The sequence below is a fragment of the Podarcis cretensis genome (genome assembly GCF_951804945.1).
Source record: "Podarcis cretensis genome assembly, chromosome: 2".
Taxonomy (NCBI): Eukaryota; Metazoa; Chordata; class Lepidosauria; order Squamata; family Lacertidae; genus Podarcis; species Podarcis cretensis.
In genome coordinates this window covers 108,244,823-108,268,531 of record NC_137171.1, presented here as the reverse complement: position 1 = coordinate 108,268,531, position 23,709 = coordinate 108,244,823, and the positions used below count along the sequence as shown (strand labels likewise).

The window sequence follows — 23,709 nt, the reverse complement described above, 5'->3', positions numbered from 1 at the left end:
CATACCTTTACCTCTCACCATAGAGATATCAAGGGGGTAGAGTGTCACCGCTCTGCGTCCTCGAATCACGGCCTATGACGACAACCCGGTTTTCGCGATGCGTGTCACTCTATATTTTTCCTATCTCTACAGACGCGGATCTTCTACGTCTATTTCCAGCGACCCCCATACATTACATCCGCCCGGACTTTGTCATGGTGTTCTAGCTTCTCTTTGCCCGGCATTTGCAAGTCCTATGGTAGACTGTGAGCTGGAGTTGGAAGAAGAAGAGGGAAAGAAAGAGAGAGGTGCGCGGGGTTGGGGAGCGGGAGGAAAACCCTGCGCTGCTGCTGTTGCCATACAGCAAAAGTGGGGCGAGAATGGGGAGAGGGGAGAGGAGGGGAGCAGCGCCCCCATGGAAAAGGCGGGGCAGGAGCAGAGCCCTGAACTGCTGGGGGTGCCGAGTGGGCTGGGAATCCGACCAGCACCCAAAAGTGGGAACAGGGACGGCCACTTTTTAAAATGCTTTCATTAAATTTCAGTTACAGGTAGGTAGCCATGTTGGTCTGCCGGAGTTGAAACAAAATAAAATAAATAAAATAAAATAAAATAAAATAAATCCTTCCAGTAGCACCTTAGAGACCAACTAAATTAGTTATTGGTATGAGCTTTCGTGTGCTCATGAGTGAAGAAGAAGAAGAAGAAAAAGAGTTTGGATTTCATATCCCGCCTTTCACTCCCTTTAAGGAGTCTCAAAGCAGCTAACAGAGTGAATCTGAAGAAGTGTGCATGCTCACGAAAGCTCACACTAATAACTAACTTAGTTAGTCTCTAAGGTGTTACTGGAAGGAATTTTTTAATTTTTTAATTTGTTTTGTTTTGTTTTGATTAAATTTCAGGTTTCCAAAGTGGCTTACAGCAGTTGTTGTTGTTGACAATGGAGTGCACCTCCAGGGTGAGGTCAAACCGCTGACTTAGCAGCACCAAAGTGACTTCCCCACAAGCCTGGGCAGTGTGTCTGGAGGTCCTGAGCTGCCCAGACGACAAGGCCACTTGGCCCTACTGATGTGGTCCAAAGGAAAGCAGGGCAATATGTTGGGCAACAGCTTGGCTGCAGGAGTTGCCGGTAGGGCAGGGCCATGTCAGGTTTTCAGCGTTGCAATCTGGTGATACATCGCAACGTTGAAAGGGAGGAACAAGCTGCCTCGTCCCTGGACCACGAGGTGTCATAGACAAGGCAACTTGTTCCTGCCACAGACTCAGTTTGCAGGGCTCCCTCCGCCTTCACAGGTGAGGGTGAGATCACCTCTTTCTCCAAAAGTGTGAGCTCCTTTAAACCACCACGCTGAGGGCCACACAGTTGCCCGCACCTTACCGGAGCAGTTTAATGAACCCCCCACAACCAAACTGAATATATACCGGTAAATAAGATCTAAAACAAAGATACAGTGGTACCTCGCAAGACGAAATTAATCCGTTCCGTGAGGCTCTTCGTATAGCGATTTTTTCGTCTTACGAAGCAAGCCCATTGACAGCTTAGCGGATTAGCACTATTAGCGGTTTAGCGGCTTTTAGCGGATCAGCTGATAAGCGGCTTATCAGCGGATCAGCTGATAAGCGGCTTAGGGCTTAGGAAAAGGGGGGGGAGGGAAAAAACCCCGCAGGAACTCGCAAGACATTTTCGTCTTGCGAAGCAAGCCCATAGGGAAATTCGTTTTGCAAAGCGTCTAGCGGGTTTTCCGTCTTGCGAGGCGTTCGTCTTGCGGGGCACCACTGTACAAAAAATTAATATCAATACCAGCAACAAATCCCTTCCCCCACAAAACCCTCTAAACTATACCCCGTCCAATTTATTCAGCATTATTTGGCATTATTAACCAGGAATTGACGTTTAGGGCAGAGATGGGGGAAACTAATGCCCTCCAGCTGTTGCTGGACTACAATCTGGTCACTCCTGATCATAGGCCAGGATGGCTGGGACTGATATGTGTTGGGAGTCCAGTAAACATCTGGAAAACAGCAGGTTCCCCATTCCTTGTTTTGGTGATCATTTGGACAATTGCAAAAGAAAAAATTATGATGCAGGACTGTTTTTGCTTTGATACCTTCAAAGCATGCTGTGGATCCATGTAATTCTCTGTGTTCAAGGAAAACATTTGCTGATCTTGGAAGTGAAAGTGGCAATTAAATATTGCAAAGTCAGTTTAAATACTTACAGTGGTGCCCCGCAAGGCGAATGCCTCGCAAGACGGAAAACTCGCTAGACGAAAGAGTTTTCCGTTTTGGAGGTGCTTCGCAAAACGAATTTCCTATGGGCTTGCTTTGCAAGACGAAAATGTCTTGCGAGTTCCTGCGGGGTTTTTTTCCTTCCCCCCCCCTTTTTCTAAGCCGCTAAGCCGCTTATCCGCTAAGCCGATAAGCCACTAAAAGCCGCTAAACCGCTAATAGCGCTAAGCCGCTAAGCCGTCAATGGGCTTGCTTCGCAAGACGAAAAAACCGCTAGACGAAGAGAATCGCGGAACGGATTCTTTTCTTCTTGCGAGGCACCACTGTACCTAAATGGCCATTCTGCATCGAAGGGACATTGTTTTAAGAGGTTTGTTTATGGCTCTGAGTGATTGTTTTTCTCCTTCTTCTTTGCACTTGTATCCTTGCAGATATTTTCCACCATGACTGAAATCTATGGTCAGTTTTGATGACGTGTCATATGGTGTCTGTTGCTACCCATGAGCCAACAACATGCAACATCACAATTTGATAGCTCTGAGGAATCACAAAATGCGCCTACATATAGTGAGAGCCTACTGCTCTCCAGCTTCCAAGAGGCCTGAAGCCAACACAGCTGTGGAAGTGGCTACAAATGTTCTTTATCGCTTATCAGAAGCTGGGAAAGTTTTGGGAAGAAACGCCATTCAGAGAATCTCTGCAACCTCCCAGAGCTGGTGGGACAAGTACGAGGAATTTGTCGGACTTAATGAAGTCCGAGAGGCCCAGGGAAATGTGACGGAGGTAATGACAACATCGTTGGTACATATTGGATAAAATGTATCTGAAGGTCTGCTTTCTGCTGTACAGACTTGCCTGCTTATTTAGATTTAGCAAGTTCTCCGAAATACATCTGGCTGGGACTAAGGAGAGGCCCCTGTCAGCACCTGTCCACCCTGCTTTTGCATTCCTTTTCTAGAATAGTCATCTCGCTACCTGCTTAATGGACTTTTGCCATCCTTTTTAAGGCTTCTAGTTAAGTTTTTAAATACCTCTAGAAGCTATTTCAGTTGTTTTATTGCAGGCATAGGCAAACTCAGGCCTCCAAGTGTTTTGGGACTACAACTCCCATCATCCCTGACCACTGGTCCTGTTAGCTAGGGATGATGGGAGTTGTAGTCCCAAACGTCTGGAGGCCTGAGTTTGCCTATGCCTGTTTTATTGGGTGCTTTTTGATTCCAGTGTTAATCCTGTGCTCTTGTTTTTCCCCAAGCTTTTTATAAATTGCATTCTTACTCTTATTCTGTTGTTTAGATTCAGGAATGGGGAGCCTGTAGTGCTTGCAAATATTGTCAGACTACAGCTCCCACTGACTCCAGCCAGCATGACCAGTGCTCAAGAATGATGGGAGTTGTAGTCCAGCAATATCTGAGAGGTTTCCCCATCCCTGCTTTCGTTGATTGTTGTTAGTTGACGTATTTAGTGAGTACCTCTTTTTATTGCTGTTTAAGCCTACTGCTCTTAATTTGTCTAGTGTTAATTGATGTGATGGATTGTTAGCAGACTTTCTGAGGAAAGATGAGAAGATAATGTTTTTTGTGAGGTTTTTTGGAAATTATTTTTTATTGATTTTACAAATGTAGAATTAAAACACGCCAAATACATATTCATATATAGAGATTATTTTGAATCTCACAACTTCACCCCACCCCCTCCGTGGGTCTTATCAACATTAAAAACTGCATATTATACCATAATCTATATTTTGTATCAATCCATATTATCCATGGTATTTGTTACATTACAAGAGGGATTAAAATCCTGCTAATGTTTCCATCTGCTTGCAGTGGTCTCCTAAATTATAAATTTTCCCATTCTTTTTAAAAGTTTTTGTCCTCTTGGTTCCTGAGCTTTCCAATCAGCTTTGCCATTTTGGCATAGTCCATCAGCTTAGTTTGCCATTCCTTCCTGGTAGGGACTTTGTCTTATTTCCTTCTCTGGGCTAATATAGCAGGATGGATTTGATTTAAATCACTAGTCTGTAAGACTTGATTTAAATCACTAGTCAGTAAGGCTTGATTTAAATCAATTTTTTTACAGAAAGGTTCAACCTTGCTGGCATCCTCTTAATATTTACAACCAGAGGAAGGTTTTCGAATAATGAATTTTCAGAGTAGTTTTTTACAGTTACATCAAAAATGACTGATTTGGTTATACTATCAGAAATACATAGGCAGATAATTATGAAATCATTGTTTATATTTGGACAATTTTTCTGCTGTACTTTATTGGGAGGAGAAAAATAATAATTTCCTTAATAACAATTTAAACAATTTATTTAACTAAAACAATAACATTATAGCATATGTATCCATGTTTGTTAACCGATGTGGTTAAACAATAAAAAAAAAATAAAACTTAGACTGGGTTTTAGCACACATGAAAAACTTTAAACAAATCCTTATTTCCTGAAGAATAGCCTTTGGACTATAATGTCAGAAATAAAAAACTATCTTTACAAAGGTTTTTCCTCCAAAAGCATTTTATTTTAAAAATCTGATTTAAATTAAAAAGTCAATTTTTGTTACTTTTTTTAAAAAAATGATTTTTATCCACGCTGGCTAATAGCACCTGAGCAGCAGTTTCCCCATACATAACAAGTCTTTTCCTAATAATGTTTTAAATAAATAAATTTTATAGCAGTACAGTACATACAAAAAGGGCATCAGGACAAGAAGATAAACCCGGAGCTGTACAAAACATAAAATATAAAATCAATTTTAAAAAGACTACTATAAGGGTACCAACAACTAATCCTAGTTGGACAGCAAAAAAAAAGAAAAGAAAAAGTCCAAAGGGCACAAGGAAAGGAAAGGGGCCAAATAAATTGAGTAATCAGATTTGCTGGAATGAGGCAGTCCATTGTATGAGTGTATAAAGTTAAAAAACAAAAAAACTGCCACCATGTGGCCAGAAAAAAATTGTGTTTCATCAGAGACCTCGGAGACTTTAAATCAGCGGTTGTCAACCTGTGGGTCCCCAGATGTTGTTGGACTACAACTCCCATCATCCCTGAGCTCTGGCCTTGCTAGCTAGGGGTGATGGGAGTTGTAGTTCAACAACATCTGGGGACCCACAGGTTGAGAAAGGCTGCTTTAAATAAACACATTTTAATTAAATAAGAAAGCATGTCCTTCTTTTACCTTATCGACTCCCCTCCTTTCTTTCTGTCTCTCTCTTTCACTCTGGCGCAGAGTGGATAACAATGGTTTAATGCAAGCACACCAGCTTCAGTGAGTTAGGCTGCCAAACTTGTAGATGGCAAGCTCATCTTTCCCTTGCCCACCCATCCTATTCTAGGCCGAAAAAAGGTTCATGGTCGCTCGTGGGATTGTACGAGAATCTCGGGAAACCTGGGAGGCCCAGCAGCTCAAACTGAAGGAAATCCGGGACCGTTTAGACAGAGTCTCGCGTGACGACATTCAGTATCTGGAACTGGCAACTCTGGAGCACAAATTACTGCAGGTAAGAGTGTCTCAGAGTCCGGGAGTGGAGTGAAAGGGTTGGGATTCCGCTTGCTCGCTTCATTTATTTATCAAAGGTACTTTTTGCCCTTCCTTTTGGAACCGCCTCAACGCAACTTGAAAATGTAAAAGCACTAAAGGTTGCTAAAACAGCAGGTGCAACGATGCTGATGGTTGTTGAACTGCTTTTTTGGTTTTTTTCAGTAAGGGGCCAAAACCGTTTTCTGATGGTACTGTTTTTTGAAAGGCCTGCCAAGAGTTTGGGTGATCAGCAAATCACCACAGGCATATTAAAACTCTGCATGCAGAATGGCAGGAATCTAACAATAGGATTTTAGAAATAGGTTCCGGTGGCGTTATTTTCTTTTTGTCTGTTCATTTGCAAGGAAGCGTGTTTCAGCTGAACACTGGGCATTCCGCTTTTCTGCAGATAGATTTGTTAGTTGTACATCTCCACATTCAGAAGAAGAAGAGAAGAGTTTGGATTTGATATCCCGCTTTATCACTACCCTAAGGAGTCTCCAAGCGGCTAACATTCTCCTTTCCCTTCCTCCCCCACAACAAACACTCTGTGAGGTGAGTGGGGCTGAGAGACTTCAGAGAAGTGTGACTAGCCCAACGTCACCCAGCAGCTGCATGTGGAGGAGCGGAGACGCGAACCCGGTTCCCCAGATTACAAGACTACCGCTCTTTAACCACTACACCACACTGGATTCGTTATCACCACATTCAAAAGGATTGGCACCGTCGGTCATGTGGTGTCCACCCCCCAAAAAAAATCTTAACTACTCTGGGCAATCTCCCCCCATTTTCTTAATTTTGAGTACCCCAAAATAGGGGTTGTCTTATACACAGGGCGTGTTATACATGGAAAAATACAGTCCTTTATTTCTGCATTCCAAAATCTTATTCATCTCAATTGCACTCCAGTCAAAATAACAATCCCTTATATAACAACTGCAATGTTAACGGCATCCATTTGTATTAACACATTAAATGATTTATAAACCTATAGGCCTATCGCTATTCCTTACTTGTAATCTGAGGTGGTACAATTAACAAGACAAGTGAGTCCCCCAGCAAGAGATGGTGCTGTGGACCCCCTGGGTGCCTTCTGTGGACCCTCAGGGTGTCCCCGGACCCCTAATTGGGAACCACTGATCTAATCCAAACCCCTGCAATGCACAAATCCTGCCCACCGCTGTCCCTGGGTGGCCTTGAACCACTAACCTTCTGGTTAACAGCCAGATGCACTGTCCATTAGCACCACTGGGGCATGGACGAGACAACAGCAAACTTCCCTTCAGTTTTGTAATCCCAGGGCTGGTGTGGAGTAGGGAAGCAAGTTCCCTGCAGCTGCTCCCTTCTTGGCCAGCGGATGGCACCACAGTGGCCTTCCCCTTGCTGTGTTGTTTTTTCATGGGAGGCCGAGGATGCAACACTCTGTGGCCCTTATTTTCCTGGCCAGTGGTTGGGGCCAAAGCATGCTTTTCTTTTAATTCAGCTCTGCAGCCCTACAACAGTGAGCCCCTTTGGTTTGCAGGATATGGAATATTTTGGCAAGGATTGGCATGATTGTTTATCACATTGTTATATATGTAGCACCAGCTGTCTGCTTTACAAAGTAGAAGAGGACATCCTTTCTGGTCAAAGAATGGCTTTGATCACCAGGAGAGCAAAAGCGTTAAGCGTGCAGATCCTAGGCAGCCGATTTGGCCCATTGGAGGACAAAACCTGAGCGCTTCCTTAGAGGAGAAGCTGTGAATGTTAAGAGTGCGGAGGCTGTCTCAAGCTATTTAATGCAGAAACTAGACTGGGATAACTATGTAAACCATTTTGTAGGGATTCTGAAAGCCTATTGAGGCTTGCTGGTGTTTCATTTCCCATTCCCCTGACTACATTGTGCAAGAGCAGAAATTATGATACGATACGATAATCTTTATTGTCATTGTCCCATACAGAACAACAAAATTGAAAAAAATCTACATCAGACATTCAAAAACCAACAAGCCTGCTATCCAGCCTGGTTAGCCCCCTTAAAACCTAATACCCCATAATTAAATACAATATACTCCCATAGAGACTACCTTACACTGCGTTTAAAACCAAAATTGCATTTGGATAGAAATTGGTGAAATGACAATCCTGAAAACCCCAGCATTCAGTTTCCAGTATGTTTCTAATCTTTAAACCAAGGGTGGGAAACCTGAGGCCAAGCAGTGGACTCGTAATCTGGTGAACCGGGTTCGCGTCTCGGCTCCTCCACATGCAGCTGCTGGGTGACCTTAGGCCAGTCACACTTCTCTGAAGTCTCTCAGCCCCACTCACCTCACAGAGTGTTTGTTGGGGAGGAGGAAGGGAAAGGAGAATGTGAGCCGCTTGGAGACTCCTTCGGGTAGTGACAAAGCGGGATATCAAGTCCAAACTCTTCTTCTTTTTCAAGGGGCTAAAAGTGACCCTCCATATCTCTCCATCTGACCCATGGGGCTCTCCCCGGACCCTCCCCTTCACCAGCCCTCCTTGAGTGTTTTTTGCCCTGTCCTTGAACTCTGCTACTGCTTCTTTCTTGCCTGGATGGGCAGCAGATAGAGGAATGGGCAAATGTGTGAAGAAACGAGCCTCTTGTACAAAGGTAACATTTTTTTGGTCTCTGACTCCACCCACCGTTCTTTAAAACTTGCATTATGTCAAGCACTTTCCAGTCCTGGAGGAAGCTGGTTTTAGGGACTAGCTGCACGTTTTTTTCCTCAGGCAATGGGCCATTTCACACGTTTCTGTTAAGAGTTCTTGAGTGTATGCCATCATATGCAGCAGGCTGTTAATTTTTACCTTGCCGATTTGCCCTAGTATAGTGGTACCTTGGGTTACAGACACTTCAGGTTACAGACGCTTCAGGTTACAGACTCCACAAACCCAGAAATTTTACCTCAGGTTAAGAACTTTGCTTCAGGATGAGAACAGAAATCGTGCGGCGGCAGCGGGAGGCCCCTTTAGCTAAAGTGGTACCTCAGGTAAAGGACAGTTTCGGGTTAAGAACAGACCTCCAGAACGAATTAAGTTCTTAACCCGAGGTACCACTGTACTTCATGTCTTCTCACTTCCATTTGACTTAGTCACTTAGGCTGGGCTGGTGGGATTAGGCTTCAGGGGGCGAGTATCTTTCTAGCATATTGCACAGCGACTACTGAAGGAAACGATTAAGCTTCTTCCTTTAGTACAGGCATGGGAAAACTTTTTGCAGTCCTCCAGGCAGACTCTAGCTCCCTTTAGACCCAGCCAGCCTGGCCATTGGTCAAGGATGATGGGACTTGCAGTCCAGCAACACCAGCAGGGTCCCTCATCCCAGCTCCAGCAAACCTGTTCTCATCTAATGATCTGCCTGTTTCCTTGGCTGGTTTCCTGCTTCGGATGTATTTAAAATGATTTGTTATTGGCTTGTCTTAAAATGCAAAAAATGTGGGTTCCCCCTCTCCCCTGATTCCTGTGCTCCTGCCTTCCTGCCAGCTTGCCAGCCTTCGACAACAAAACTCTTCTTTTTTTGGAAGAAACGTTTTCAGTGGGCCTGACATTCCTTCCCTTCCCAGAGTCTGTTTGTTTTAGCTCTGCTGATGTGCAGGCAGAGGCGTAGTTTGAACAAGATCTTTTCATCCCTTCGTGCCCTGCAGCAAGGTGAAAAGAATGCAATACTGTTAAAAAATTCCCTTTCTTCTTTTTGTGCTCGCATAATTCCAGAATGAGCCTCTCTTTACATCATAGTTGACGGCTGGCCAGGACTTGCTACACAGGTTCGGTTACATAACCCTTTTCACTATAAATACACACATGCCATAATAATGATTAGGAAATTTAATCTCTCCCTTCTGAAAGAGGATAAGCGGCGTGTCTCTTTCTGAAATAAAGCTCTGCTGGATCAGACTAAGGGCACCGTAGAGACCAGAATCCTGTTTCTTGCCATGTCCAGCTGGGTACTTCTGGGACAATTAAGACATGAAGGCACCAAAATTCTCCCAGTTTTACCTCTGTCTGCCCAGCGATTGGTGTGTGAAGAGGTGTGTTGCTGATAGATGTGGCAATTCTGCTTGGCCATCCTGGTGAACCCTAACCACCACGAATTGGTCATCGTTCTGAGGCTGCAATCCTCAGTAGGTGTTGAGTCCCTTTGCAGACTGGTCACAGTAAACCCATTGAAATTAACGGACCTAACTTAGCCATCAAGCAATGACAAACCTAGACAGCATCTTAAAAAGCAGAGACATCACCTTGCCAACAAAGGTCCGTATAGTAAAAGCTATGGTTTTCCCAGTAGTGATGTATGGAAGTGAAAGCTGGACCAGAAAGAAGGCTGATCGCCGAAGAATTGATGCTTTTGAATTCTGGTGTTGGAGGAGACTCTTGAGAATCCCATGGACTGCAAGAAGATCAAACCTCTCCATTCTGAAGGAAATCAGCCCTGAGTGCTCACTGGAAGGACAGATTGTGAAGCTGAGGCTCCAATACTTTGGCCACCTCATGAGAAGAGAAGACTCCCTGGAAAAGACCCTGATGTTGGGAAAGATGGAGGGCACAAGGAGAAGGGGACGACAGAGGACAAGATGGTTGGACAGTGTTCTCGAAGCTACCAGCATGAGTTTGACCAAACTGCGGGAGGCAGTGGAAGACAGGAGTGCCTGGCGTGCTCTGGTCCATGGGGTCACAAAGAATCATAGACTCATAGAATCATAGAGTTTATTAGTTAATTAGTTTAATGCAAAGTAAATGTCCGGTGCGCTTCCATCGTCTCAAGTCCCATTACAGCAGAGCATTTCGCGCAGCAGTTTAAGAAGGGCAGGAGAGGCAGTATTTCTTTTCAAAGAGGAGTCTTGGAGCAAGCGGTTTTGGAACTCAAAGAAAGGTTTATTTACAAAAACAAAAAACCCGGAGACGAACCACACATATCAGCAAATACGCCCAAAAGGGGAGAAGGGAGGAGCAAACACACAGGAGACTATTTATACAAACTCATGTTCCTGGAAGCCTAATGACTTCCAGCTGCTCAGTGATTAGAGCGTTTCTGCTACCTTTTAACCCTTTGGTAGCAACACCCCCTCTCGCTCTTAACACTGAGCTGTACCAACCTTAATTCAAATTTAAACCTGAACAGAAACATTTATGAGATTGCGGACTTAAAGCTTTCGTAAAACCGTCTGCGAGATTTTCTTGGCTTGGACAATACTTTAGTTCAATTAAACCTTGTTTTACACTTTGGCATACATTTTGATAACGGATATCCAAGTGTTTTGTGTGTGCCTTGAATTGACCTGATTTAGCTAGTTTAATACAAGGTTGATTGTCTTCCCACACTCTGATAGGTAGGGAACATTCTCCAAACAATTCTTGTACCAGTTGCTTATAAAATTCCAGTTCTCTACATACATCTGATAATGCATTAAACTCAGATTCAGTTGAACTTAAAGCTATAAGTGACTGCTTTCTTGATCTCCAACCAATTAGTGCATTTCCAAATTTTATCGCCATTCCTGACACTGATTTTCTATCTGGTCCAGCATCTGCCCAACTACTGTCGGCCCAACATTCAAGTTGTGTGCTGCCCTCTGCTGATAGTTTTAAGCGAAACCTTTTGGTAGTTTGGAGATACCTTAAAACTCTTTTTACTCCTTGCCAAGCATGCATTGATGGTTTTTCAGCTTGTCTACACAGCACGTTGACAGCATATGTTATATCGGGCCGAGTCCACTGTGCAATGTGAAGTAGACTTCCTATCGCTGACTGGTAAACCCCGGGATTAGAGAACTCTGCCTGTTGCTCGGCTTGAGCATCCTTTATGTAACTTAACTCCATTGGGATTTTAACACCAGCACAGTTGTCCATTTTAAACCTTTCCAGCAACTGCTGGATCTTAGCTTCTTGGCTGAGCCAATAGTTCCCATTTTCATCTTGCTGAATTTTAATTCCTAGATAAACAGATACATTGCCTAGTGATTTTATCTGAAACCTTTCTCCAAGCTTTGTGGCAAATTGTTGTGCAAGTTTATCGTCCTTTCCACTGTATAATAAATCGTCAACAAATATCAAGACTGCTTCTTGTTCACATCCCGAGCCTTTTAGATAAAGACACGCATCTGCTGCACTCTTTCTGAACCCCATGTTCTCTAGAGCATCGTTTAAGCAGGAATTCCAATTACGGGCAGACTGTTTCAACCCATAAATGGATTTGTGTAGGCGCCAGACCTGGTTTGGCTTGTCTCCTTCAAAACCCGGTGGTGGTGTCATATAGACTTCCTCCTGTAAGTCTGCATTTAAATAAGCCACATTGACATCAAAATGAAACAGCTTATTTCCCTTCTTAGCTGAAGAGGCTAAAAGCATTCTTAGTGACTCCGATCTTGAAGTAGGGGCATAGATTTGAGAATAGTGAACACCTTTGCGCTGCGAAAACCCTTTTGCAACTAGTCGGGCTTTATATTGCAACTCTTCAGTAGTTGTGGGCTTTAAACGATATACCCATCGACAACCTACAGCTTGTTGCCCTTTCGGAAGCTCTGTACTTGTAAACACACCGAGAGACTTCATTGAAGCCATCTCTTTTTCCATTGCTTCCTGCCACTTTACGGCTTCTGAGCTTGGAAGCTGTTGTACTTCCATATAGCTATCTGGCTCACACTGTGCCATATTTACGTATACACTTGTCACCTTAAACCGCTCTGGTGGCTTGCCCTTTGTGGCACGGTTTGACCTGCGCAATTGTTCCTCTTGTGCCCCCTCTGACCGTTGGCTGTCAGAATCTGTCTCAGACTTTATATCTGGATGTGCCTCTAGGGATAAAGACCTCCGTTTAGATACCTCCCTTGGGCTTGGTGTTGCAGGTGACCTGCTTCGCTTTTGCTGTCTGCTAGGCCTACTGGGAGGCGATGTTGGAACACTCCTAGATTTTGGCTTTTCTACCTTAGGAGAAGAACCTTGTGCCTGGTCAGAATCTGCATCTGAACCATGTGCACCATCCCCTTCTGGCTCACTACTCTCTGGACTTTCATTCTCAGCATAAATGCCTAAATCATCTCTCAAAATGTCAGGGTTAGCATGTAAGTGAGTCCATCCGGACTGCTCACAAAATTCAGCGCTCCTACTGAGGACCACTCTTGTAGTATCCCCATTTGGGTCCACGAATCTCCAAGATTTGGCGTGTGGTTCGTACCCACAAAAGATGAGTTTCCTAGCCCTTGGACTTCCCTTTTTCCTTAACGCCTTTAGGATAAGTACATAGGCTTGACATCCAAACACCCGAAAGTAATTAATTTTGGGCTTCTTCCCATATAAAGCAAAATATGGGGTAGTGGCAATTACCGAATTATATACTCGGTTCAGAATATGAGTAGCCGCCTGCCAGGCTTCCGCCCAGTAACTTTGAGGGAGATTAGCATCAAACAACATAGAGTTTGCCAACTCTTGCAGAACCCTGTTTATTCGTTCGGCCACGCCTCCTTCTTGGGGGGAATAAGGTGTAGACAGACGATGCTTAATTCCCTTTTTCTTAAAGAAATTCTGCAACACAGACCCGGTAAATTCTGACCCTCTGTCTGTCTGAAAAGCAAGTACTTTAGTACCGAATTCAAGTTCTACTGCATGAACCCAATTTTTAACTGTTTCTGCAGTATCTGCTTTTGTTTTGAGAGGAAAAAAACCATGTAACCTTCGTTTTGTCATCCGAGAGACACAGTGCATACCTCGAACCTCCCATGCTAGCAACAGGCATTGGGCCACATAGGTCCATATGCACAAGTTGGAATACTTTGTCAGATTTCCTATCTGAACTGGGATAGCTGCATCTATGAACCTTCGCCCTTTTGCATGCAGTACAATCCAAATACTTAGTACATTTGTTCATTTTGCACCCTTCTGATAATTCAGGTTGCCTTTTAACATACTGAAAATTAATATGTCCCAGACGGCGGTGCCATAAATGGACACAAGAATTATGGGTAGGCGTGTTCACACAACCAGCATGAACCTGTTCAACTTCATCTGGACTTGTCTCAAAATAATATAACCCATCTCTGCATTCCACCTGCAAAAGAGATACGTTATTCTTTGAAATAGTGCAAACCCCATTTTCAAACACAGTCTTGAACCCAACTCTATCAAGTTCTGACACAGACAAAATACACCCCTTCAATCCCTTTAGCACGTAGGCATCAATTTCTGTTTGCAAACAATTCAAGAACACTGTGCCTACGGTCTCTAAGGAACGTTTAGTTGAATCTGCCATTGTAACAACTTTAAGGGTTTGCAAATGTCTGCAATTCTGCAAACGGACACTAGATGGCGCCACCAGGTGGTGAGATGCACCACTGTCAATCAACCAGCGTAGATTGCTGCCTTGGCCACGCCCTTGCATCAACGCCATTGCTGAAGCCATGTGCTGTGTGCTGTGGGAGTAGCCACGACCTCCTCCTCTTCTTCGACGTCCCCTGGAACTCCTTGTCTGGTAACTAGGGGTAACAGCCTTGGTGCTGTCTTGACCAGGTTCACGTGTGCAATTCCTGATTAGATGGGAAGGGGAACCACAGCGAAAACAGTGTCTAGCTGTAAAAGCATTTACTGTGTTCTCAAACTCAGCATCCCCCCTCTTAGGCACAGTATAACTCCCCTTTGAAGACAAACCTCTTTCTCTTTGCCTTTTATCCTGTTCATCTGCAAGCCGAGATGAAATGTATTCAAGGGTTAATTCAGTTGAAGGCATAGCCTCCAAAGTTAGAGCTAGAGTCTCATAGCTTTTATCAAGAGAAGACAACAATATGTATGACTGCTGCTCCATAGAGAAAGGAATGCCCAGCTGTCTTAGTTGATTAAAGGCAGACACCATTTTGGCAATATGTTCTTTCACACACGCTCCCGGTTGGAGACGTAAATCAAACAAACATCTTGTAGCATGGATCTTGGCCCCCGCAGTGTTTCTGGAATTTAACCGCTGCAGAACCGTCCAGACCTCATGCGTGTTCTTTAACTCAGAAACATAAGGCATTTGCTCTGGTCCCACTGCCAAAACTAGTAGACCTTGGGCTTTCCTGTCGCGTTTCTGTGAAGCTGCTACTGCTGCTTTGTCTTCTGCAGATGCGTCTGCAGCTGCCTGTAAAGGCGGTGCTTCAGTACAACTCCACAACTCTTTTGCTTGCAACCAAACCCTTACTCCAGCCTTCCAATCTTGCCAATTTTTCCCATTGAGTCGCGTAAACGGGACAGAAAAACTTTCCTGGGACTCTGCCATCCTCCCTGGGGCTTAGGAACGATACTCACACACCTGTAGACCGTCTCCCAGCTGCTGAGGTGGTTCCTTGAGGAATAAGACGTCTTCCAGCGAGTACAAACTGCTCAGTGCCTGTTTAAAACTTTTCTAGGCACGTTGCAGGACTCAAGCTGCTTTGAAGGCTTTCGTTGTCGGCAACCACTTCTGACTTCGCTCCAGTCCTTGCATAAATCACTCTGAACTGCACTCCTTAGCTCCTTCTTGACGTACAAACAGCCATAACCTGTCCCATTAAACTTTAATTAGTTTAATGCAAAGTAAATGTCCGGTGCGCTTCCATCGTCTCAAGTCCCATTACAGCAGAGCATTTCGCGCAGCAGTTTAAGAAGGGCAGGAGAGGCAGTATTTCTTTTCAAAGAGGAGTCTTGGAGCAAGCAGTTTTGGAACTCAAAGAAAGGTTTATTTACAAAAACAAAAAACCCGGAGACGAACCACACATATCAGCAAATACGCCCAAAAGGGGAGAAGGGAGGAGCAAACACACAGGAGACTATTTATACAAACTCATGTTCCTGGAAGCCTAATGACTTCCAGCTGCTCAGTGATTAGAGCGTTTCTGCTACCTTTTAACCCTTTGGTAGCAACAGAAGAGACCACAAGGGCCATCGAGTCCAACCCCCTGCCAAGCAGGAAACACCATCAGAGCACTCCTGACATATGGTTGTCAAGCCTCTGCTTAAAGACCTCCAAAGAAGGAGACTCCACCACACTCTAGTCAGTGGACACAGGGCTCCCTGGGGAAAAGAGTGGTCATGAGAAAAGAGGGAAGAGCTAGGATCCCGATAGTCTAGTTGACATTTCTAGTCAAGAGTCGGACACGACTAAACAACAACAACTTAGTCATGTTAATGAATTCCATTGTGGGTCTCCTCTGAATGCTGCCCAGTGTGACTTAACTTCTAGGGAGGAATGGCCTGCCAAGTCAGAACTCTTGGTCCATCTAAGCTCAGCCCTGTGTCCACTGATTAGCAGTGACCCTGCAGGATTTCGGGCAAATGTCTCTTCTAGCCCTGTCTGGGAATACTCGAGTTTGAACCTGTGGCCTTTAAAGCATATCCAGTAACACTTAACACTTAACCCCTCTGTAATAAACGTGAACTGGATCTCACAGTTCAAGTTGCCCGTAAACCCATTGTTCATTACCACATCATGTGGCCATGAGTTCCACAAGCTGGTTCAGAAGAAGTGTTTCTGGAATGTGAAAGGAAAAACATTTCCCCCAGGAGCAGCTTTTCTCCTTATTGTTTGCAGCATTCACCTCCTTGGCCATGTGGCTTTCATAGCCTGAGAAAGCGAGCCACCAGGCTACGGGTTTCGGTAAATGGTTTCCTCGTGTCCTGATGTTGCCAGGGAAAACTACAGAGGAAACTGCAAGAGGGCATGGACCAGTGGTCTGCCCACGACTGCAGCCTGCCTTGCTTCTGTGTCGTTTATGTTTGTGGTGGAGCTGTTCCAACTTCTCCTTCGCTTCCATCTGTGCGTTGAGGTTGTTCTTTAAAAAGCCCAGGGCTGTGCTGTGCTCCCTGGGGAAAAGAGTGGTCATGAGAAAAGAGGGAAGAGCTAGGATCCCGATAGTCTAGTTGACATTTCTAGTCAAGCAGATGCGAGTTCCACCCCAGCTGTGCTGATCTATTTTTTGCAGGCATTATGCATTAGACCCAAATACAGGGTCTGAAAGTACCAACATGAAGCTGGTTTGTGAAACAGTCGTTGCTATAACGGGCTAAACTCAGAACGGGGGGGGGGGGGGAGAGTGGATGCACCCATTGTTTGGTAATAATTTATAGCAGAAAAAAAGGTTCCTGGGACCTGTCTCTTGGTCACTCTTATGTGTGACCAAGGCATGGGACTACAGGGTGGGGGCTGTGCAGGTAGGGGCAGATTTCATTGTTAGTGGCTCCCTTTGAACTCTATGGGGCAATGGAAAGAAGCTACCATTGGGGCCCACTCTTCCAGGTACTGTTACAAGGATTCCCTCAAATCTAGGCAGGTCCTTCCTTTGCCCTCTGCCTTTCATAATAGCCACTTATCACACACAGCGGTTTTAGGGTATTTTTCTCAGCTCCGTGCCCTTCCTGCTTCCCTGCCTGAGCTTGCCCTCTGTGTCTTCATCAGGTTGGGGACAGTCTGCGCGTTCTCTCGTTTTTCCCATAATCGTTGAGATTATTGTCAGGTAGGGGGGATCCGGTTTGAGAACTAAAGACCAAGCTCTCCGAAATCAACAGCACAAGCCACAGTCTATTTAAAGACTTGGACAACTTTGTAATTTCCAAGGCTGCCTTGTACGCTAGTATCGCAAGTCAGAAGAGGCGTTTGGCAGGCCTTCCCATCACAGCCAGGGATGTGTGTGAGAGAGAGAGACCGAGAGAGAGAGGGACGGAGAGCGACAGAAAGAGACAGAGCGAGGAAAAAACACCTTTGCCACGTCACTGCCATTGTCTCCTGACCACCCACCCACCACCACATGCTTCTCTACAGCAAAAATATACACACCCCTGGTCTAAAAAAGGGGGATGGGAGTATAATTTATCTGGGGATTACTTTCCTGTTTTTAATCCCACATTCTTTTTTATTTTATTTTTATTTACAGTAGTACCTCTAGTTAAGAACTTAATTCGTTCTGGAAGGTCTGTTCTTAACCTGAAACTGTTCTTAACCTGAAGCACCACTTTAGCTAATGGGGCCTCCTGCTGCCACCGCGCCGCCAGAGCACGATTTCTGTTCTCATCCTGAAGCAAAGTTCTTAACCCGAGGTACAATTTCTGGGTTAACGGAGTCTGTAACCTGAAGCATCTGTAACCTGAAGCGTCTGTAACCTGAGGTACCACTGTATTAAAGATTCTCCTCTTTTACAAAAGCACACGCATCGTCTCTTTCTCTTTCTTCAGGGTGTGTTTTCTACAGATCAGTTACATTTGTCGTGAGACATTGGTGTTATATGCAGTATAGGGTTGGGGAAAAAAGAGGGGGGATGGGAGAGAAGGGGTGGGGTGGTAAAGCTTATGTTCTTTTACTTAGTGTATGTGTGGGGTCTTTGTGTCTGCGTCACTTGGGTAGGTTTTCATTCTGTTTGCTTGTTTTTTTCCCTTGGTGGTGAGAGAGGTGGGGCGGCCTAGGGTGATTGTCTTTGGTTAGCCACAGTGGGATTTGTTTGTGCGTGGGGTTGTTGGGTTAAGTTAGCCATATTGAATCGTATGCTGTTGGTGGGTGTCAGGAGCTCGGCCCACACACGAGTAGGACCCTGGCAGAGACACATGCCCAACTGGCATGTTCTCTCCCTCCTGGTCAATCGTTCGGGAGCTTCAAAAGCTTTCTTCTTCCCGAACATCACAGCGACCGATGCCAACAGACACCGGCACACTTAGGGATCCGCAGAGTATTCGCAGCTTGCATAACAAACCTCAGCAGCTCAGCATTTTGGCTAATCTACTTTATTTACGTATAAACACACACGGAGCACCTCAACGTGGCTCCCTCTCTCTCTACATCAGACAGCAAAGAGAAAAAACAAAGTAGAATAGTCCCACAGTAACACAAACATCCTGTCTCTGTCACTTCCCACTCTGTGGAGTCAAAACATATATCGTCATGTGAAAGACAAAAATCCCATGACTGCAATCATGGAGCAGGAATTCTAACATCGGGTTCATGTTGTTGTCTTGTTGGGCTGTGTATGTGGTAAAGGGGAGCCATACTGGAGGTAAAGCTGTCTTCTTCTATTTCTCCCTATGTCAGTTTCAATCTATTGGTTAGCTTTTCTAGTAAGGCAGTTTCCCATACCGCTTAAAACCCGTGTTGCATGTTTATTCCTGACAGGTCCCTCCAGTGTCTGGCTATGATATTTCTGGCCGCTGAGAGTAGGTGGGTTATGAGCTCTTTATAGCGTGAATGGGCATTGTTATCTTGGAAGATGTTCAGTAGGGCCAATTCTGGGGTGACTTCTAGTCCCCATTTAGTTATTTTGCTTATTTCTTATATGACTGTCGTCCAGAAGAGTTGGGTTTCGGGGCATTCCCACCACATGTGGAGAAATGTGCCTGGGGAGGTGACCCTCTCCAGCATTTTGGTGAAGTTTCTGGGCGTATTAGCGCCAGTTTCCGTGGTGTTAGGTACCATCTGTAAGTGAGTTTCAGGGTGAGTTCTGAGAGCCAGTGTGGTGTAGTGGTTAAGAGTGGTAGACTCGTAATCTGGGGAACCGGGTTCGCGTCTCCACTCCTCCACATGCAGCTGCTGGGTGACCTTGGGCTAGTCACACTTCTCTGTAGTCTCTCAGCCCCACTCACCCCACAGAGTGTTTGTTGTGGGGGAGGAAGAGAAAGGAGATTGTTAGCCGCTTTGAGACTCCTTCAGGTAGTGATAAAGTGGGATATCAAATCCAAACTCCTCTTCTTCATATCTGTCGCCCTGAATGAGCGCCCGAAAAACAGTGGCAGGTTTTTTGAAAAGTTACCATAGAACTCGTAATCAGGGGAACCGGGTTCGCGTCTCCACTCCTCCACATGCAGCTGCTGGGTGACCTTGGGCTAGTTACACTTCTCTGTAGTCTCTCAGCTCCACTCACCCCACAGAGTGTTTGTTGTGGGGGAGGAAGGGAAAGGAGATTGTTAGCCGCTTTGAGACTCCTTCGGGTAATGATAAAGCGGGATATTAAAAGCAAACTCCTCTTCTTTTCTTTCTGCTGATATGGATTTAAAGGAAGGTTTAGACCACATTCTAGTCCATTGGGTGAGGTTAATTTCGTAGCCTGTGTCGTCCTCCCATTTTTTATTGATTGTGTCAGGCGGGTTTGTGGGGCTTTGGAGCAATATTTTGTATATTGTGATTCCCACATTCTTTTGATAACGGAACACGTGTTTAGTTTTTCCGTTCGCTTATTTCTTCATTTTGGAGCTTCGCTGAAATAAAGGGAAGATGACTCTCCTCTTCACCCTGTTTTCGCTCACATCGCGCAGTCTACCTTAGCCTTATCTTGAGAACATTCCCTTCGAGAATGAAACCGGTGATGCTGAGCCATGTTAATGCTTGTGCAAACAGAGCTTGTGGACTTGAGGATAAAGAGGCAGGGTACAAATGGTGCATTTTATATTGCTCCTGCCTGGGATGGCAAAGATGTCATATTCCCTTGTAATCCCCCAGTATTCACTAGAGGAGGATCTTGCTAGCCCCTTTTCTGCCAGAGATAAAAAAAGACCTAAGCCAGCTATTTCCTGTACATGCACATGTGGTTGACCTCCTGTAGCCACAGCTTTGACAGCAGTCTTGATTGGGAGAAATTGACAGGCGAATGAAACCAAGAACACTCTGGCGTTCTTGCACACATCAAGCTCTTGTTAAAGGCACAGAAGCAGGGAATGGGGAAAAGCTGGCAACCCCAGCATCATCCTGGGGCAGATTATGCCACATACGGACTTCCTTTATGTATATATTTTGACTAAGTAATAATCATAAATGAATAAGAATAAAAACGTGCACCCCACCACCGAGACCATTCCATTGTAACTATCCAACCTCCCAAAATTTCAACACCTCTAGCGATGGTTTGACCCCTTTCCGTTTTAACAGTACAACTTCTACAAACACCTTCCATATCTCCTCAAAATCATTTATCCTGCATATTCCCCGTCTTACCTTAATGGCACGTGTTAATTTATCATTAACAGCTGTACCCCACACCTCTTTATACCTTCCTTGCATTTTATATTCTGCTTGCCCCTTCCACTTCCTAGCTATAATAATTCATCAATAAATTTGTGAGTGGCAGGGACGCAGATGGCGCTGTGGGTTAAAGCCTCAGCGCCTAGGACTTGCCGATCGAAAGGTCGGCGGTTCGAATCCCTGCGGCGGGGTGCGCTCCCGCTGCTCGGTCCCAGCGCCTGCCAACCTAGCAGTTCGAAAGCACCTCCGGGTGCAAGTAGATAAATAGGGACCGCTTACCAGCGGGAAGGTAAACGGCGTTTCCGTGTGCGACTCTGGCTCGCCAGAGCAGCGATGTCACGCTGGCCACGTGACCCGGAAGTGTCTCCGGACAGCGCTGGCCCCTGGCCTGTTAAGTGAGATGGGCGCACAACCCCAGAGTCTGTCAAGACTGGCCCGTATGGGCAGGGGTACCTTTACTTTACCTTTTAAATTTGTGAGTGAGTACTTCATAGCCTGCGAATCTTCCATCCCATCATAAATTGATAATAATGCTAGCTCTGGACTTTCGGCCAGCTTTAACCCAGTGATTTCTGTTATCTCCTTAAACACCCTTTGCAAAAAATAAAAATAAAATAAATTGTACATATTTACAGCCCCACCACATGTGAACATAATTCCCTGTTTCCTGGCATCCCCTCCAACATAACACCAAATATTCCTTGCTTATTTGGTTTAATCTGACTGGTGTTAAATACCATCTCCAAATTAATTTATAATAATTTTCTTTTACTCTTATAGACAACATTTTCTACGTACGTTTCTCCCATATTTTCCCCCAGCCTTGACTATCTATTTGCCCTGTTGTCTCCTTTTCCCACACTTCTTTAAATTGATCTAGACAAAGATTAAATGCAAGGTATTGGTTGTGTTTAGAATAGATTTATGAAAGATTTAGAGAACTTATTGATTAGAATATTTGTGTGAGATTGTATGGGGGGGAAACGGAATAACAGATACAGTCTTGCTTAAAATGTATATAGGAAGTGCAGTGTAAGTGATGGAAGTCAATCAATGGAATATTATTATTGAGATATTTGTAGAATAAATTTGAAAGAAATTATTCCAACTTTCCTTCTTCTTCTCTTTTTCTTTCTTCTTTTCTTCCTTTTTTCTCATTTGCTCTTTTTATATATGTGTGTGCTTATCTGAAATATATATGCATGTATTTGCAATATTTTGCTTATATTTTGTAATAATTATGTTAAATAAATTAAAATTTAAAAAGTAAATAAATAAATTGATCTTCTTGATCCTCCGTTTCTAGTAATATTTCATAAATTTCACTGGTTTCCCCCCGCATACCGGTCTTCCGAGGTGGTTCCGGCATCTAACATGCTGTTCTTTTAACAAGGCCTGTGTGTTTTCCTTGCAGGAAGAGAAGAGGTACCGGAGCACTTATCAAACTGCGGAGGAGTCTGAACGGGAAGCCTTCTCCCTCTTCTCTGCCGCCGTGAGGGAAAGCCACGAGAAAGAGCGGACGAGAGCGGAGAAAACCAAGAACTGGTCTATCATTGGCTCAGTGCTGGGGGCCATTATTGGCGTCCTGGGCTCTACCTACGTCAACCGAGTTAGGCTGCAGGAGCTGAAAGCCTTAGTTTTTGAGGCACAAAAGGGACCTATCAATCTTCAGGAAGCGATCAGGGAGCAGGCCTCCGCCTACAACTCCCAGCAGAGAGATCTGAGTGACCTCGTTGCCAACCTGAAGGACATCCTACAAGCGGTGGCCGTGACCTCGCAGGAAGCGACGGGGGATTCCCCGGCCAAAAGCACTCCTCTGAAAACAGACCCTCTCTTAGTTTCCGTCAGGGAGCAGCTGAGCTACTCCAAACAGATGAGCTCCTTCCTCGAGAGTTTGCAGCGGCAGCTTAGCAGCCTGGAAAAAAGTTTAGGGCAAATGGCCGCCGAGGTCCAGAACGTGAAAAGGGTACCCCAGCCCGCACCTGGGAGGGAAGCACTGCTTGGTCCTTCAGCGGAGGGGAGCAGCCAGACCTTTGAGGCAGAAGATGTGGTTCTGGAACTGTGCAACACGGAAAGGAGACTGGAAGCACAAATGAAGAGGAACTCGATCTACAGCACGGCCTTCACATGTACTGTCTTTGCTATCACATTCCCCATGCTCTATGTCCTACTCAAGGGGAATTAGCCCGCAGCCCAGCAAAGAATAATTTGTTGGAGTAATAAAGAGTCATTCCCCTTCAGTCTTGGCGGTTTCTTCTTGATAATGTGTGGTTGTTTTTGAAGGCAATTTCCCGAAATTGTACCTCAGACTAGAGCTGCGTGCAAATGTATTGTGGTAAAGCATACAATCTGTACCTCTTTCTTGTGTTCTTTTCTGGACTGCTTATGAAGTTTGCAAGTTCCTTTTTGTGGGGAGACAGATGCAGGGTAAAACAGGTTCCATATCGAGTTATCCTAACGGGATAAGCCTTTTTAACAGCTGCTAGCAAAACCTTACTTGATGTACTTTTAAATAACAAATTAGCAAGGATGTGGGTTTTACAATTTCCCAGAATCTGCCTTGCAGTATCTTCTGAAATTCTAACGTGGGTATCTTCTAAAATGAAATGTGCCAGATGGCTAGTCGGATGTTTTGGGTTTTGCTAGGTGTATGATGCCTCTTTTCTTTCTAATCTTCTCTGGAGGCATCTTCTGTTACCTGCCTACACATGCTTCCTAGCTGTGCCAGCTGTGCCATAAAATATTTTTGCATACCAACCCAATCTCCAAGCGGTGCAAGATTCCAGTTGCAAGCATTTACCCAGGGTTCATGTTTCCTCTTGGAAGTGAGGGACAGTGGAAACTGTGGTGTCTTTATGATATATGGTTTATTTACACACATATAGATGGCCTGAGCCTATGATGGAGAGGTCCACAGCATTAATACCCCAAAAGGGTCTTGATTATCCCATAGCCGCAGCCCTGGATTCAAACAAAAATCAAACATTGTGCTCAAACACTGCCCTGACTCATTCTCTCCCCAGCTTGCTGCTGTACTTCTAGGCC

At 44.8% G+C, this 23,709-nt stretch overlaps 1 protein-coding gene across 1 annotated transcript; it reads left to right on the top strand.

The window, feature by feature from the left end:
• Nucleotides 1-439: 439 nt before the first annotated feature.
• CCDC51 (coiled-coil domain containing 51) lies at nucleotides 440-22,904 on the top strand. The gene is made up of 4 exons (XM_079963782.1): nucleotides 440-527; nucleotides 2,637-2,988; nucleotides 5,545-5,709; nucleotides 22,079-22,904. The coding sequence occupies exons 2-4, from the start codon at nucleotides 2,719-2,721 to the stop codon at nucleotides 22,847-22,849; spliced, it is 1,206 nt and encodes a 401-aa protein (XP_079819908.1). The 5' UTR covers nucleotides 440-527; nucleotides 2,637-2,718; the 3' UTR covers nucleotides 22,850-22,904.
• The last annotated feature ends 805 nt before the right edge of the window (nucleotides 22,905-23,709 follow it).